Raw genomic sequence first — 18243 nt, 5'->3', positions numbered from 1 at the left:
TCCAGGCTGAAAGATCGCTATATAGTGAGAACTTGTTTCCTTAGCACGCAGCATTCTGGAAATCGCTCTCTGTGACTTCCTTCTTCCAAGCAGTGATAAAGAAAGCGGTTACAGTAGAGACATTTATGAGAGCCATGTGGAATCTGACGTAGCTTCTCGAGTTCCCGCAGTGCAGGGATGTGGGCATAGCCAACAGTGGAAAATGCTAGAGTGACGGGACATGCAGTCAGAGAGGGCTGCTCCTCCATGTCTGGGGGCTTTGCTCAGGGAGACCTGGCAAGTCTCGCACGGACAAGCAAGGCCCTCGGACAGGTGTGGACTTACCTGGGTGCAGCAAGGACCAGTGGGGGATGCGGAAGCAGAGCCAGTAAAGAAGGCCCTGGCAGGCCCTGGGCCGAAGCATCTCACCTGTGTCCCCGTGAAAAGTGCTTGTTAGTAACCTCAGAACAACATGTTGTTACAGCTGCTTTTTATTTTGGGCTGTGGGTAGACTGGCACTTTAAGCTGAAAGTTATAAACCCTTCAATTCACTGTGTGGGCTTAGGTCCAACCGTTCCTCTTGTTGTCCCTCTACATAACCCTTTTGGGGGGCAGTGGGAAACACCTGAACTAGGTGGGCCTCAAATAATAATTGCCTTCAATTCGCAGGAGCTGAGACCAGGTGAACAACTTCCCAGAAGGGGCCTGAGTCTCAGACCCACACCGGTTCCTGCAGGGTGGGGGTGGGCTTTGAGGCACAAAGGTAGGAGGGGATTCCATGCGATCATGTACACATGTTGTCATTTCTGTCATTTCCCCACGGCTGGTCATCCTGTTGTCCAGTGGTTCCTCAAATAGATTCGACACAGGCAGTTGCTAGTGTGAGGGCATGGTGGGTGCGTGGGCTGAGGAGAGATGGAAGGGTAGCAGATGTGATGCTTATGGGGTGTGCTGAATTTTTCCTCTTCTGAGCAGGGAATCTTAGCTTGTCCCTTTGGCAAAAGAGTTTTGATACAAAGGCTGGGTTCTGGCTGTGCCCAGCAAAGAGTGGGGGGCTTATAAACAACAGAACTTTATTTCCCACGGTTCTGGAGGCTGGGAAGTCCAAGAGCAAGGTGCTGGCAGAAGCCGTGTTTGCTGAGGACCCACTTCCTGGTTCATAGAAGGGGTGAGGGAGGTCTGTGGGGTCTCTTCAAAAGAGCACTAATCCCATTCATGAGGGATCCAGCCTCATGACCTCGTTATTTCCCAAAGGCCCACTTCCAAATACCATCACCTAGCGGGGCAGATTTCAACATATGAATTTTGGGGGAACACACCGAGTCAGTCTATACAGTATATGCACTAGAAAGAGTAAATTCTGGCTAAGATTAGGGACCTGCCACCAAAGTTTATTTCTTGTTGCTCTGTGTCTCCTATTTGCCTCATTGTCATGGTTTTTTGTTTTGTTTTGTTTGGGGTTTTTTTTTGGTTGTTTCTTTGCTAAGCTGGCAGAAAGCCAGAATATTACGTACTCAGTACCCCCAGTTTCTCTCCCACCCACGCTGCACTCTGGTCGGTCCCCAGTGAATGTATGCTGAGGCTTCTCCAAGCCTCACACCCTCTGTTCTTTCCATCCTCTTACTGAGCGCTCCTGGCTCTGTGCTTCCTCTTGGCCCATCTCACTTCCTGAAACACCCCTGAAGAGAGCTGCTTATCTTGATGGCGCTTCAGTAGCCCTCAGGAGGCAGGGGAAGGCGGGGGCCCTGTGCACATCTATCTGGGGAAGCAAGACCATCAGCAGTTTCAGATTCAGCCCACACAGAACTGTCCTCCAGGCTTCCGGGAACCCATCCCAGAACTCACATCCCGGAACCTGCAGAGGGGCTGGAAGTGATTGCCCTGTGATGGGCTCTCTGTAAAGAGAGGGGGTCCTCCACGAGAGCGCCCCACCAGAGGAGAGAAGGAATGGATGCACTGTGAGTTTTAGACTGCTGCCGTTGCACCGGGACCTCTGGCAGCAGCTAGACTCACTGGCCTGCTTGGATCCTCTTTGCATGCCTGTCCCCTTGGAGGCTCCTCTGGGAAACCAAGATGCCTATGAACGGCACGGCCATGTTGCTGGCCAACTACATGTACATCATCATGGAGATTGTCATTGGGCTGTGCGCCATCGTGGGCAACGTGCTGGTCATCTGGGTGGTCAAGCTGAACCCCAGTCTGCAGACCACCACCTTCTATTTCATTGTCTCCCTGGCCCTGGCTGACATTGCTGTTGGGTTGCTGGTCATGCCTCTGGCCATTGTCATCAGCCTGAGTGTCACAATCCACTTCTACAGCTGCCTTCTCATGACCTGCCTGCTCCTGATCTTCACTCACGCCTCCATCATGTCCTTGCTTGCCATCGCTGTGGACCGATACCTGCGGGTCAAGCTCACGGTCAGGTAACCTGCTGGAAGAAGGGGTGATGTGAGGCAGTGACACAGGTGCCTGGGAAATGGGGCTCCAAACTTCAGATCCCAGACTTTTTGAGTGGCACATGAATCCAAAGTGGCCTCTGAGATGGAAAGAGCTTCTTTTTGCCATTTGATGTGTGAGGGGTTTTGCAATGATGAGATGAGACTCAGGAATTAGAAATAAGAGGAACGCCTCTCCGCTGACTGGAGTGTATGCTCCAGTGTACGGAGTGTGTGCTCTCTCAGCCAGGGGAGCTAAAGATGATAAAAACTTGATGCATCTTTGATTAGTAAAAAATGCTCTTGACTTTTAGAAACGATATAAACTTACTGGATAAGATAAAGAACAGACAGATAAGAATAAGAGGAGATAATCTGATAGTGCCATTCTTTGCAAACTAAGTTATTTTAACTTTGCTTCCTCTTCCATGTTGAGAAGGGTTTCAATAAAGTTCTCCATTGCACAAAGTACTAATAATCTTTTGTGGGACCATGTGAACAGAACAGACCACCAAATGGAGAAATCGAGTTCCCCACGTATCTTGACCACAACTGTCTCATGTTTCTTTTCTCTTCTCTTGGAGTAAACAGCATGGCGAGGCAGTTATGGACAAGCTTTCGATACAAACAAGCCTGGGTTCAAATCCCAGTCCTTGAAATCTGATCTGGGGCAAGTGACTTGACTTTCTCTGCTTCAGTTCCTCATCTAACCCATAGTGGTTAAGAGGCTCTGAATTCAGCCCTACCTCTTTTCGATTTTAGCTTCGCCATTTCTAGTTTGTACAAGTTACTGGTCTATTTCATTTTTCTCACCTACAAAATGGGGGCAATAATGAATTGCATTGTCCCACGCCATCCTCATAAGATTGCGTTAACATGTGTAAAGTTCTTAGCAAAAATGCCTGGCACACAGTCTTTGTTCAAGAAATGGTAACTATTAATATAACTACCACTCTTACCATCAATGAAATGGAGATTATCATAAAAATATCTCTCGTTTGTCGGGAGATTTCTTCGGGAGAAAGTGTCCTGAGTACATAGTATTTAACAAAATCAGGTTCCTTCTTGCAGTCCGTGTAGAATGTTGCCAGGAAGGATGGTTTACGGAGAAATGGTGACTCTTATTGGATGAGCCTTTCAACGTCCCAGAAGCATTTCAACATGACCTTCCCAACTCCATGGATTTGTTTAACTCAAATACCAAGTGTAGCTGCCAGTGCAAGAAGAGAGGCAGGGCAGATACAGGACAGGCAAACATGCTTTGAGGAGATCATTTCTCACCAGGTAGATGATCCCAGGAGACTTAGATAATTCTTACCTCCCAAGAATTGAAGAATTCTTGGGCTGGAAAGGGACTAGTGCGTGAGGAGTGCCAGGCAACATGTGCCTGGTCCATTCTAGATTGTAATTCTTTAGACAAGTCCCCGAGAGAAGTCTGCGGATTTTTATCTAATCATGGTCTGCTCATCTTGTCTTCAGGTCCACTAGAATTTAGCCGGAATCGTCATAGAATACCGACACTCTCCCCCTCTCTCTCCTTTCCCAGCTCTGTCTCCCTGCACCTTTGAGCAATTCCAGCTGGGAACTCACTAGCTCTCTTCCGTTCAAACAGATACAGGAGGATCACCACGCAGAGAAGAATATGGTTTGCCCTGGGCCTTTGCTGGCTGCTGTCCCTGCTGGTGGGACTGACCCCCATGTTCGGCTGGAACATGAAACTGACCTCCGCGTACTACAGAAATGTGACCCTCCTCCCTTGCCAATTCCGTTCCGTCGTGAGGATGGACTACATGGTCTACTTCAGCTTCTTTACTTGGATTTTCATCCCCCTGGTTATCATGTGTGTCATCTACATCGACATCTTCTGCATCATCCGGAACAAACTCAGTCAGACGAGCTCCAAAGAGACAGGTGCGTTTTATGGACGGGAGTTCAAGACAGCCAAGTCTCTGTTCCTGGTGCTCTTCCTATTTGCCTTGTCCTGGCTGCCTTTGTCCATCATCAACTGTATCATCTACTTTGACGGCGAGGTGCCCCAAGTCGTGCTGAACCTGGGTATCCTGCTGTCCCACGCCAACTCCATGATGAACCCGATCGTCTACGCTTACAAAATAAAGAAGTTCAAGGAAACCTATCTCTTGATCCTCAGAGCCTGTATGATCTGCCAGCCCTCTGATTCCTTGAACCCAAAAATCGCACCGATTTCTGAGTAGGGATCCGTGGAAGACAACTTGTCCATCCCATCGACCTTCAGATGCAACACCAACACCCCCTTGAGGGCCTGTCAATCTGGGCCACGGGCTCTCACATCCTCGATTCCTCCCACTGATGTGGGGAGCGTTTGGCCCGTTGCCTTCAATTGTACCTCTTCTATTACAACCCTCTTCCTCTAATTCAATTGTTTTGGTCTTATCCTTCTTCCCTGATTCGATTTTCTGGATGCCTGACGTGAGGACAATGCTCTGTTGTGACAGCCTGAGCTCCTTCTTGGCAAACTGGAGAAGTCATGGACTCTGAAGGTGGCCTCACTGACTTATTGACAAAAGGCCCCATTTGGGCCGGACAAGTTTTTGATGGTGATTCAGTTCCATTCCATGGGGGAACTAAGCAAAGAACCCTACTCTCAACAGAAGGAGTGAACTGAGTGAAAGGGGGCCAGGGCGGGGGGAAAGGGGGCGGGCTTCAACTGCTGAATCCACCTGTAAATATATTTGAGTAAATCAAAGATGAGAGCGTGCTGTTGTGTAGCTGTTTGCTGAGGGTCAGGGTCACTTGGGGCTTGAAGACACGGCTGGCTGATCTGAGGCATGTGGCATGTTGACTTGTGTGAATTCTGGGCCCCTCACTTGTGGCCCCAGAACACCCTGCGCTTTTTTCCTGGGCTGGTCAGAGCCTTTGTCAAATTTATGAGCCCCTGATTGATCGATAGAGAAGGGACGATGCTCTCTCTAGACTCTAGACTCTCTCTAGAGCTAAGCCCTCATATTTCCTCTGGTGGATCATCTTAATAGGAGTAGTAGGGGTGGGGCAAAAAAAGAGACACTGGATCGTTATAATCTGTTGCGCTTGTTCTCTGCGCAAAGCACCTGGCATACATTGTCTCTTTAGGTCCTGACAATCTTTGAGGGAGTCGCCACCAGTACTATCCTTTCCATTTTGCAGAAGAAAACATCTGAGGCACAGAGAGGTTAGGGAACTTGTCCGTGGTCACACGATTCACAAGCAGTAGAGCCAGGATTTAAACTCAGCCCTGCCTGATGGGAGAACTCCAGCTTCTAAACACCTATTCTCAGACATGAAAAGGGACTTGTAACTTCTCCAAAGTCCAAACTCTCAAGTTCACCGAATGTACAGTTAATTAGTAAATACATGGGTACTTGGGGACTGCTGGGTTTTTGTCTGTGTCTGTCTGTCTGTCTGTCTGTCTGGTTTTGCCTTCGCTACTATTGTTGAGCTCTCATTAATCAGGATATCAGACAGGGATAGAGTTCCAGGCATATCATTCAAGCATTGAATGTGGCTTTGGACGTTCAAGGTGACATCGCTGGGTTGCTCTATCCAAACGTGCAGCTATGAACTCTTTTTCCCATGACAATAAATATACAAACTCAATGAGAGCAGCAAGATGGAGATTTCAATTAAACCACATCAAAGAGGATAAGTGAACTGAAAATGTTTTTATGAATTCTTAGCCAGTTCTGAAAATTTATCCTAAACCGAATCTTAGGCTGGAGACTGATAACCATACTTATCTCGTTAACATTTCATTTCAGGAAAGGGTCCTTTTTTCTCCTCCTATCACCCCAGGAAGAATCAACACTTCTGGGAAGTTTGAGGTGGTCACCCCACCCCCTACTTCCTGACTCCATTCGCAATCATATCTTAGAGGTTGAAGACTGGGACACAAGTCCCATTGTCCCTGTGGGTCCCTGGGAGTGGGAGGGACTTTAGTCCTGACGATCTCCCCTTCAGTATTTTGGGGGATACTTTTCTTGAAAAATTCAACCCACTTCCCTTTTTTTTTTTCTCTTCTTAATGATATCCTTTTATTTGATTCAAGGCTTTCCCCCTGAATTAATTTTTGTTTTTGTTTTAAAATGCCACTCCAGGACGAGACCCTGGGTTTATTTGGGGGCTTCTGGTGACCCTGGCACACTCTTCTGCCCAGTTGGAGACTTGAGGGAGTGCTGGTTAGTTCCCAGTCCCAAGGTAATCTTCACACAGGTTTAATTTACAGTCTGGAAACTTGTTGCTGTAGCAACACTTAGCACCTGCGCTTTTTGGAAACTTGATTTAAAGTGATCATTTCCCTCAAAACAAAACAGCCGTCTGTCCCGGGTCATCTGGTGTCACCAGATGAGCTATAGCTCCCGAGTTTCAATAAAACCCATTGTTTTCGCTTTGCTTTTCTCCCTTTTCCCTCCTTCTTCCCTTCTCTTTCTTTTTCTTCCTGACAGCCACTGCTGAACAAACCCACCGAGGGTTTGAATGGAGTTGATGTTTTTTTGGTGGTTTGGGGGTGGGGGCGTCAAATGGCCATCTCCTGAATTAAGTAAGGTGTTTGTTTCATCAGCCAGAGAAAGCCCTTGAAGTGAAAATGTCTTTTGGAGCGAATTCAAAAAAGATGAACCAAGAATCACGAGTGAGGAGCTTGGGTAGAAGTGGTGAGTTCTTGTTTCAGGTTTAGAGATAATGTCACAGAATCTCCCTGACTCTATCTCCTGGCTAGCTGTCCTTCAGCTGAACAGTTAAGAGTGGCTGTTGGGCTTTTAAAATTTTTTTATATGATATATATATATATATATATATATATATATATATATATATATTATTTTATTTATTTATTTTTTAATTATTATTATTTTAAATAAAGGAATAAGGTAAAAAGACCACCCAGACAAAACCGAGGTTGCTTCTCCTCTGGAACAAAGGTAGCTAGATGTTGAGTAGCTGGGTTTATTTACCCAATTTTTTATCAAGTCAACTGTGGAAATAAGTGAAGACCACATAAGAAAAGCAAAGGTTATTTATTCCAAGTTTGCTGTAGCAAGGGAGTCAGCCACTGTCACTCGTGTGTTAGCTGAGACCCAGAGACCGGCAGAGGAATGGGAAAGGTCTACAGCGGGAAACATGGAGGCCTCAGGGGGCCCTGACTGGAGGCTGTGGGCCTGGGGGAGCTGTGGGGGGCTAACTGGAAGGGGGCATCCTGTGGGATTGCTTAGGGGTGCACATTTGGCTTCCTCTGGTTGGTCCCAAGTTGGAAGCAGGGCAGAATGAGGGAAGTTGTCAGTCACCAAGTCCTGGCCATTTGGGGCTGATTGCTTACAGGGGTTATTGCTTGGTGTTCTGGACGGCTGCTGGAGACGGTGGTCTGACTTCTAGCAGGCCGGCTTCCTGGGCCGGTTACTGTAGATAAGGGGCTGGTTTCCTGGGCTGGTTATGGGCCAGAGTACTGTTTTCACACATGGTCTGGCCATTGTCCATTCGTATATCTAGTCTCTTGCAACTAGATGTACATTTTCTAGAGAAACTCTGCCCTTAGATACTATACTGGGTATGATGGGAATAAAATTTAGGCTTTCTCTTGCCCTAACCACTCACATGATGTGGTGTTATGTAAAGTCTCTTCGTAAACTCTAAAGTGCTCTACAATTTTGCAGTATTGTCACTATTGAGGGAGAAGAATAATATGATGGAAAGAACTTTTTTTTCCCTTCACACTCAGCATAGAGCACAGTGGCTGTACTAGCTGCGTGAACTTGGGCAAGTTACTTAAACTGAGGCTCACTTTTCCTCATTTGTAAAATGAGACAAATAATACCTGTGTCAAAATTCCGTGTTTTTTTTTGTTTTTTGTTTTTTACTTTTCATTATGGACATTTTCAAGCATACACAATCGGAGAGACTAGAATATCAAACCCTTATCTGTCTACCTATCATCCTGCTTTAATAATGATCAACTTATAGCCAATCTTGTTTCATTTATACCCCCACCCACTCACCTGTTCCACTCTAATTATCTTGAAACTTGGACATCAAATTATTTCATCTGTAAACATTTCAGTTTGTAGTTCTAAAAGACATTTTAAAAAATTAACAATTGGTTTATTCTTATTACCCATTTACTTTCTTATTTTCACATCTAAAGAGTGCAAATTAAGTCTACTCTTAAGAGGCAGCAAGAGGGGGACCCGGTGGCTCAGGCGGTTAGAGCTCAGGCGGTTAGAGCTCCGTGCTCCTAACTCCGAAGGCTGCTGGTTCGATTCCCATATGGGCCAGTGGGCTCTCAACCACAAGGTTGCCAGTTCAATCCCTTGAGTCCTGCAAGGGATGGTGGGCAGCGCCCCCTGCAACTAAAATTGAACACGGCACCTTGAGCTGAGCTGCCGCTGAGCTCCCGGATGGCTCAGTTGGTTGGAGCGTGTCCTCTCAACCACAAGGTTGCCAGTTCTACTCCCACAAGGGATGGTGGGCTGTGCCCCCTGCAACTAGCAACGGCAACTGGACCTGGAGCTGAGCTGCGCCCTCCACAACTAAGACTGGAAGGACAACCTGAAGCTGAACAGAACCCTCCACAACTAAGATTGAAAGGACAACAACTTGACTTGGAAAAAAGTCCTGGAAGCACACACTGTTCCCCAATAAAGTCCTGTTCTCCTTCCCCAATAAAATCTTTTTTTAAAAAAAAAGAGGCAGCAAGAGAACAATCACACTAATAGTCGGAAGTCTAATAGACACATCTGGTTATTATTCTCTGTAACTCTGGGCCTTCCTTTGGCTTTAGAACATCACTTTTTTTTTTCATTTCTTGGGCATTGCACTGATATCTATCTGCAAGCAATTCATTTCTCTTTCTATTGTTACTTCCTTTGGTTTTATGGTACCAACGTTGGTACCAAACAATCTGATTTAAAAAAGGGCAGAGAACCTGAATAGACGTTTCAAACGGGGATTACAGAGGTATGAAAAGATGCTCAGTGTCACTAACCACCAGGGAGATGCAAATTAAAACCACAAGGAGATATCACATCACACCTGACAGGATGGCTATCATCAATAAATCAACAAACAAGTGTTGGTGAGCGCCTGGCGAAAAGGGAACACTTGTGCACGGTTGGTGGGATTGCAAATGGGTGCAGCCACTATGGAAAACAGTATGGCGTTTTCTCAAAAAATTAAAAATAGAACTACCTTATGACCCAGCAATTCCACTTCTGGATATTTATCCAAAGAAATCCAAAACACTAATTTGAGAAGACAAATGCGTCCCTACATTCACTGCAGCATTATTTACAACAGCCAAGATGTGGAAGCAACTTAAGTGCCCATCAATAGACAACTGGATAAAGAAGAGGTGGTATTAGACTGGTGGAAAAGTAACTGCGGTTTTTGCAATTATTTTTAACCTTTTAGACTGCAATTACTTTTGCGCCAACCTAATACATATATACGATAGATTAGTACTCGGCCACAAAAGGAAAATAAAATCTTACCATTTGCGACAACATGTGGAATCTAAAAACAAAGCAAACAACAGAAACAAACTCACAGATACAGAGAACAAACTGATGGTTGCCAGATGGGAGGGGGTTTGGGGGGATGGATGAAAAAGGGCAAGGGATTAAGAACTACAAATTGCCAGTTATAAAAGCAGTACAGCATAGGAAATAGAGCCAATAATATTGTAATAACTACATATGGTGTCAGGTGGGTACTAGACTTATTGGGGGATCATTTAGTAAGTTACATACACGTCTGATCACTATGTTGTACACCTGAAACTAATATAATATGGTAGGTCAACTGCAATTGAAAAATTAAAAAGTCTGGAGGCTGCAGCCCTGGCTGTTGACACCCAAACACCCAGATTTTCACCGGCTTAGGCACGTCTGCTACTGACAGCATCATTCTCCAACCCTGACCCCACTCTGCAGTGAAGTGGCAGGGTCCACGTGGGAGTCAGGGACGTTAGAAGTCTCCTCACTAGTGTTCCTCTCAGATAAATAGGAACTGGGCCTCCAAAACTGGGCAGACGAGGAGTGGCCTCTGGTGACACCCGGAACGTCAGCGGGAGAAGGCACAGTTGCCAGCGATGGTATGTGTGTACGTGCTCTTCTGAGTGTGTACAAGGCTTGTCGTGCCAGCGTGGATTTATTCTGGAGGGGAATCTCCATTCCTGTTTTGGGCTCTGCCCGGAAGCCCTGGATTTTTTCAGTTGCCCCATATTATTATATATGTTTAGGTGTGTGGATGGCATCCCTCTGATGAAGTACGCTTGTGCAGTGCACAACCTTGATACCCAGACATGGCAGCCCTGCTTGGATGAATTGGTTGTTCCTTTTCTCCCTGGTTTCTCCAAACAGGACAAAACCATCTTAAGCTCCAAGATACCTGTTTCCCTTAAACAGATCCAGGCTACCTGAGGTTCCTGTGTACTTCTTGCCATTCCAGTTGGAGGTGCACTTCCTTCCGGTCATGGGGCTTTTTATTCTGCTCTCCTTGACTGTCTTTTCAGGTAAGACATGGGGCAGAAACATCGCCAGCCTTCCAAACTTCCCAGGGACTTTGCATTTCCTCTTCCTCTCCTACTGGTAGTTCCTGCTTATTAGCTTGAATGGCGGAAGGAGTGGGATGGGGAAATAAAAGGAGGTGAACATAGATCTTGTCCAAAACAGTCCTCATTCTTAACTCTGACTAGAGGGTTGTGGGGAATTTGAAACCCTCAGCTGCAATGAAGGCTCTGTATTCTCTCTTTCAGTTCAAGTTCCCCTTAAAAATGTTGCGCAGATGTGTAAGGCTGGGACTTTCCCCTTTCGGCTCACGCCTGCCTCCATAGATGACACTCAGAGGAGTGGGTTGGCCCTGTTTCTACCACCCTCCAGGCTTGTGGCCTTGAGAGTTGCCGCACGTCTCCTGGGTCAGCATGCATGCCTGTAAATCGATCATCACACGAATCTCTTTGTGGAGTTAATACGAGAACAACAGATCAAGTCCTTTTAATGGTTTTGTAGGCTGGTCCCACCCACAGCAAGCTCCATTTGATGCAGCATTTGAGAGGACCCCAGCACATATCCGAAAGGCTGAGAGACGGGGGCTCTGCTGCCCCTCTCTCTTCTCTTTGGTCAGACACTTCCCCAGCCATGGTCAACCTGGATGTGGTGGGCACGATTTCCGCGTTCTGCAATATCCTGAGATGGTGGAGGTGGTCACGCTGGTCTTGTATGGAGGAAATACGAAGCTCTTAGTCCCTAAGGACACAGCCCAACTCCCTCTGTGTTTCAGCCCAATACAGCCAGCAGAAGCCTCCAAACCTTCTCACGCTCTTTTTGAGGGTCCAGGTAGCGCGGGGGACTGGGGGTAGAGGATCTATACCTCAGGCTTTTCAGGTCTCCTGCCAAGCAATGGTAGGAGGCCTTCTCAATTCTGGCACAGCAGGGTCCATATTTTCCTTGCCCAGGGAAAAAGACTTTTCCAGGGCTGCTGTGTTAGTTTGGTAAGCCTGCTGCAACAAACACTACATGCTGGGCGGCTTAGACAACAGAAATTTGTTTCCTTGCAGTCCTGGGGGTTAGAAGTACAAGATCAAGGTGTTGGCAGGTTTGGTTTCTACTGAGGCCTCTCTCCTTGGCTTGCAGACGGCTGCCTTCTGACTCTGTCCTCACATGGTCCTCCCTTTGTTGTCTGAGTCCTAACCACCTGTTTTTTTTTATAAGGACAGCAGTCATATTGAACGAAGGCCCATTGTAATGACCACATTTTAACTTAATTACCTTTTCAAAAGGTCCTATCTCCAAATACAGTCACGTTCTGAAGTACGGGGGGTTAGCACTTCAGCATGTGAATTTTAGGGGGATACCTCTCAGCCCATAACAATTGCCAACCCCAAACAAGCAAAAAAAATCAGCCTCCAAGGCTTTAATTTTTTCCCCAGGAAGGCAGGAGCTGCAATGTGTGTAAAAGATTGATGATGTATGCGTGCGTGTGTTTGACAGAAGTCATGGTCATGGACGGCAAACTTAAGGAAAGCTTCACGCCGGACATGGCGTCTGCTGTCTGCAACTACCATGCCCACTATAAGGACCCCCCCAAATACTGGTGCCGAGGCTATTTCCGGAGTTACTGCAACATGATCGCCTTCACACCCAGCAGTACAGACCGCGTGGCCCTGAGGGACACCAGAAACCAGCTCATGGTCACTGTGTCCTGCCTGACCAAGGAGGACACGGGCTGGTACTGGTGTGGCATCCAGCGGGACTTTGCCCGGGATGACATGTATTTCACCGAGCTGGTGGTGACTGACAACAGAGGGAACCCTCACCAGGGATTTCTGGTCTGTGAAAGGTGAGGGTCATGCCAGGGGTCTGCTTGGGGGTAACCTACAGTGGGGACTTTGGTTGGTGTCATACTCCCTGAAGCCAGTGAGCACCAACTCAGGCCCCCCTGAGCTTCTCTGGTCTCTCCTTCCCTTCAAAGTACGGTGGTTGCTGATGGAGTTGGGGGGAAAGAGGGCGTCTGGGCCTCGGGGTGGGTGCTCCTGGAACCTTCCTTCCCTCACAGCGACCTGGTTCACGGAACTTGAAAGGGGCTCGTGGGGGCTGACAGTGTGAGAGTTTTGCGCTGCTGGTCAGGAAAGGCGTTGAGGTTGTTAGTTAGGAAGCCTCTGTGCTCTGTGACCAGCCTGGCACGTCTGGAATCTTGAACATTAGTTTCTTGAGAGGTGACCGCGGCTGCAAAAAGTGACCGAGGCGCCTGGATGAGCACCCTCACAAACCGCCCACTGAATTTCATAATTGACAGGTCAAACTGGTCAGCATTCGCCTTTGAGAAGTGCTGCAGGGCGGGAGGAGTCTGTCTAAGCCCCTCACTTGCACCTTTGGGCCACAGAGCTCAGCAAAGGATCTCCAAATGCTCACAAAATTCTCCCGTCAACCACGGAAAACCTTTTTACGCCAGAAAGACTTTCTCTTAGGCAGAGAGCTTAGGGAAAGCCCTAGTCTTTCTCTTTTATCGCCTTTGGTTTCTCATTGTTTCCATTTCTAGAAGGAGCATCTTTTTTTCTATCACAATCCATAGTACAATGCCAGTAGGAAAACAAAGCAGGACCTAAGTGGAGCTGTGGGAAGCCCCGTGCTGGTGCTAGAGAGAGAGTCTTGCTCACCGCTGACCAACTGGTAATTTGTCCAACGAGGATCTTACTGAAGGTGTGACATCCTTCCCACCTGCAGTGTTTCTACTTTGTGTGGTTCTGCTTTTACTTAGCTGTGTAGTTTTAGGCTCAGGACGAGAGCGATTCCACCTAAATGTGCTCCTTAGTTTAAAGGAAACACATACACCCACTCCCCTGTTTGGAGGGTTGTTTGGAGGAGGCAATGTGGGTGGTCACGGTGGAACTTATCCCATTGGGTTTTGGTGGCTGTCAGAAGCATGATGCGGCAATTATGTCACCTATTGATCAGGTCTCTAGAGCCTCTGGTGTCCCCTCTCACAGCCCTCAGCCTGGGACTCTCTAACCCGGGGCCACTTCTAGTCCCCACCGGGCTTTTGAGCACTTCTGCAAAGGTGCCCCTTCCTCTAGGTGCATGGAGCCCAGTGGCAGGGTGCCTGGTTTAGCAAGCAGGGTGTGGGCTGGATTTTAGCTCTGACTTGTTCTCTCAGCCTTGTGTCCTGGGCAGGGCATGTTCACACCCCTGTACTTTGTGCCTCTGCGTGACCCAGCCGTCACCCAGACCCCACATGCTCTGGAGCTTGGGAGAATGACAGGCAGAGACGCAAGTTGCAGCAGGCTGGGCCTGGGAATGGGCCTTGCTTGACTCTCCACAAATCCTTTCCAATGCAGAACCATCACGCAACAAGAACAGAAGCTGCAGGTCTTCCAAAGGTGTGCACCAGGCAGATGAGTCCAGGTGAGCAGTAACTGAGGAGACAAATTGGCTGGGGGGAGGGACGCAGCAACAACGGACCAGGCGGTTGACTTGCACGGACCACACCAACCACTTTTCAGCTGCGTGTTGTCTCTCCAGTGGAACTATGTGTCTTGATTGTGCCTTCTTGGTTTCTTTCAAAAGGAGATATATATAGTTCAGGACTCCTGGCTGTGTCGACAAAAAAACATCCAGCCTAAGAGAAAACTTGTAAGAGGTAATGTGAGCCAAACTGACGACAATTGCGGGAAGCAAAATCTCAACGGATTGAGAAAATGCTCTGGAAAATGGCCGTTTTGCCACTTATTTTGTACATTAGAATCAAAGAAGAAGGGTTACATGAAATCCACTAGTTGCAGGTTAAGGGGGTGAGAGAAAGCAAAGCGGGGAAATCTCTGGGATTGATAAAAAGTACATCGGAAAGACAGATACTTCTCTGACATTGGTGGACACAGGATAGTTAAGTTAGCATATTACAGCACATAGAGATGGTAATCAGGGGACAACAAAGGAGGGATTCTGGAGTTTCCTGCTCTGGTGTGGGGGGATGTGCCCTGATGGGTCCGGAAAAAGGCATTATTCTGACCTTCCAAGGGTATGTTATCTTAGATACAAAAAAGACAACAGACAGACTCATTTAAGGTCAAGACTGACCTTTGTCAAGGAAGCTACAGGCCTAAGACGTGACTACCCATCAGGGCCTGATTTTAGTTAGCAATTTTTATATTCAGACCACTGTATGTGGTTAATTTCTGTCTCTGAGTTTGTAGGGCCTGCCATGCTGGCCTCCCCTGAGCTTGTCAGATTTAGTATGTGGCCCTTTTTATGTCCACAGTTGCAAGCAGCAAAAATGCCCTGTCTCTATTTTAATTAAAAAGGAGAATTCGTCACAAGGAGAGAGCAGTGTCTCCAAAGTGCAAGGGCTGGGATGCGGCCGCCCTCAGAAACAGGAGCGTCAGCAGGACTGTATCTCTGTCTTTCATCTGCTACTCTCGTGTGGGTCAGCTTCCCCTCTCTCTGTACTGGCCTTTTACGCTTCAGTTTTGCCCTGGGAAAAGAGATCCATCTCCAGCTCCCGAGTTTATTTCTCCCCTGTTCGAGAGCCTAGTCAGTTTGAGACTGGATTCCCCTACTCCTGGTCTCAGGTTAGTTATAGAAGAAGGGGATCAGCCTAGCTGGGTCAGACACCCACCCCAGGTCCAATCAAGTGTAGGGGCCACTCTAAGGGAATACAAGCTGCCAGCAGCTACTGGAACCGAGTGGGGGCAGGGACAGGGCACTGGGGACAGATCCCAGGAAAAGGGATCTGAAAAGGGGAGCAGAAAGCCAAAAGATGGTTTCTCCCAAGGGATGTGAAACCTGTATGTGGTTCCTTCCAGGATGTCCATTGTCATCATCTGCATACTGACCAGGGTGGGGACCCTTTCTATAATCAGTCACTTGTCCCAAAGGCAGAGACGTCAGAGGAACAGAAGAGGTAAGTCGCAGTCTGGCGGTGGTGATTAGGGAAAATGGAAGGGGTCAAGGAGACGCCCTTGTTGCCTGGACCCCTGGAGGCCAATGCAGCCAGCCCGTGGAGCTGGCCTGCGGAGATTCTGCTTCACAGTCACAAAGGCACCAGGAGACGTCACAGAGAGAACACCGCAGCCTTCCTAAGTGGAGGTGTGCGTAGGCAAGGGAGGAGGCAGGCCCTGAGATGACCAACCGCACCACAGGTTCCAGGTCTGGAGAGCCACCTGCTTCCCCAGCAGACAAAGTGTGGGAGGCGGCCTTAGCCCTGATGGAAACATTTTGTTCCCCTGGAGGGACTGGGTGCCAAGGCTGCTGTCCATGGAGCTGGCGGGCCCGTAACAGGCATAGAACGGGCTCCTTGAGAAGGGTCAGGCATGGAAGAGGACAGGCCCAGGGCCTCAGCCCTCGTCTTGGGTCGCGGGAGGAGTGGCCTGTAAGCACTGTGCCTTCTGCCCTCGGGGGATTGCAGGTCAAGGCCCAGCAAGAAGCCAGAAAACCTGCCAAGTGTCTTCTGCGATCCCCACCCCTCTGGTAGGTCGCCTCTGTGACTCTGTCCTGAGCCCTGTGCTCCCAGTGACCTTATCTTCAGGGCTCCCTCTTCCTGCCCAGAGAACAGGAACTTCGTTCAGAAGGGGCTGAGCAGCTCTGTCTACCTGTCCTTTGGGGTCGTGTCAGAGAAACCAGAATACTCACGGCCTCCGGGGGGGGGATTCTGTGAGCCTCTCAAGCGGACACAGGGCGGAAAGCGCATCAAACACAAATGCCACTGTTTGGCCGATACGTTTTCAAACTTTGTTTTCTTCTTAGGCTCAGAAGCCCCAGGAATACCTTGGGCAATGGAGAGACTGTGAGGCGTAATTACAAAAACAGACTCTAACTCTTCCGGGTATGGAAAGGTAAAAGAAACATTTCAGAGAATGAGACACAACAAAGAAACTGGAGAGAGACACCTGTTAGTGAAACACAAAGGTCTTGAAGCAGCAGAACCTGAAATTCAAAGCTAAGGCTATAAGTTCTTATACTTTGCCTGTGATAATTTGGCCCCAGGGTCACAGCAGCAGCCCAAGAAATCAAGAGTGGCTCCCCCAGCATTCCTGCCTTTTGTCCTCTAAGAGCTTGGGGAACTGTGGAAGTGGGAGTATAGACGAAGCAACATCTTTCTCCGTTTTTTTTTGGTCCAAGATAAATCCCTTTGGGACACAACTGTAGTGTAGGTTTTTGCAAACACCATTGTCACTTCTTTAAGGCATGACCTTAGGCACCTTTTTATTTCTCTGGGCCTGTTTCCTTCTCTGTGTTTTTGAGGACCCCAGTCTCATCCTGCCCAGGACTCTTTATTCATACACTCAATTCATCCTTCGATAAAACAAGGACTGTGCTAGAAGCATGTGTCTTCATGGAGCTTATACTATAGAGCGGGAAGGAGACAAACGATTTCACTCACGCACACACACACTCACACACAATGTAAAGTTGTCAACTAGGGTAAGTACTGTAAAGACACATGGGTGCTATGAAAGTTGAGGCAATGGAACCCAAACCAATTCCTTTTTAGCAAGGAGTACTGTGTTTCCCCCGAAAATAAGACCTAACCATAAAATAAGCCTTCGCATGATTTTTCAGGATGACATCCCCTGAACATAAGCCCTAATGTGTCTTTTGGAGCAAAACTTAATATAAGATCTGGTCTTATTTTCGGGGAAACACAGTAGCCATGGACTGCTTCCTCATACTCAGTCAATTGAAGCATGGCAGTCTGAATCAAGGTCCCTTCTGGCTTTGACAGTCTTGAGTTCTGAAAGAGTCCAGTAGCATTCATATCACCAAAGTGTGCTAAGAGGTGAATGCAAGCCCCATGTACCAAGTGTTCCTATTGACTGACCAATGAACTTCAAAGTAATGACATCTGATTTCAGCCCTGAAAACGAACTTTGGTGTTTAGTCCCCATAAAGCCCTCATAAGAGAGCTGGCAACTTTTGCTGAAGAGACACTCAGCAGAGGTAGGCAGGAGATCGCAACTTAATTTTCCCTTCTGTCTCCAACAAAGTAGACAGCTCTTTGAAGCCCCTCTCACGTGTCCTGACTCTAGAGGAAACTGAACAGATGTGACTGAAGATTTCTTTTATTCAGTTCACAAATAAAGTGATGTGACAATAGACTCACCATGACAACCGTCCCATGTCTTAGGGACTGATTCTTATCTCTGTGGTGTTGTGAAGGGCTCTTTAACCACACCAGCAGTCATTTGTAGCTAGGTAAGAACAGAGATAGCCAGAGGAGCTATGCGAGGACAGCCTGAGCAGGGCTCAGATAACATCTCCAGATCTTAATTCTCATTGCTTTGAGCTAGCTGGACGTGTGGGGCAGAATCTTGGGGGTGGGTTGGGGGGGGCAG

General features: G+C 47.7%; 1 protein-coding gene across 1 annotated transcript; it reads left to right on the top strand.

The window, feature by feature from the left end:
* The first annotated feature begins 14 nt into the window (after positions 1-14).
* Positions 15-17957, top strand: LOC109446734 (transmembrane domain-containing protein TMIGD3). The gene is given in 7 exon segments (XM_019730435.2): positions 15-2402; positions 10823-10929; positions 12407-12720; positions 12722-12755; positions 14251-14317; positions 15715-15812; positions 17896-17957. Coding segments are annotated over 7 exon segments (1032 nt in total). The 5' UTR covers positions 15-2052.
* Positions 17958-18243: the final 286 nt, after the last annotated feature.

Source organism: Rhinolophus sinicus, linkage group LG14, assembly GCF_036562045.2.
Source record: "Rhinolophus sinicus isolate RSC01 linkage group LG14, ASM3656204v1, whole genome shotgun sequence".
NCBI classification, from domain to species: Eukaryota; Metazoa; Chordata; class Mammalia; order Chiroptera; family Rhinolophidae; genus Rhinolophus; species Rhinolophus sinicus.
The sequence above is the reverse complement of the archived record's forward strand: the minus strand, read 5'-3'. Positions and strand labels throughout refer to the sequence as shown.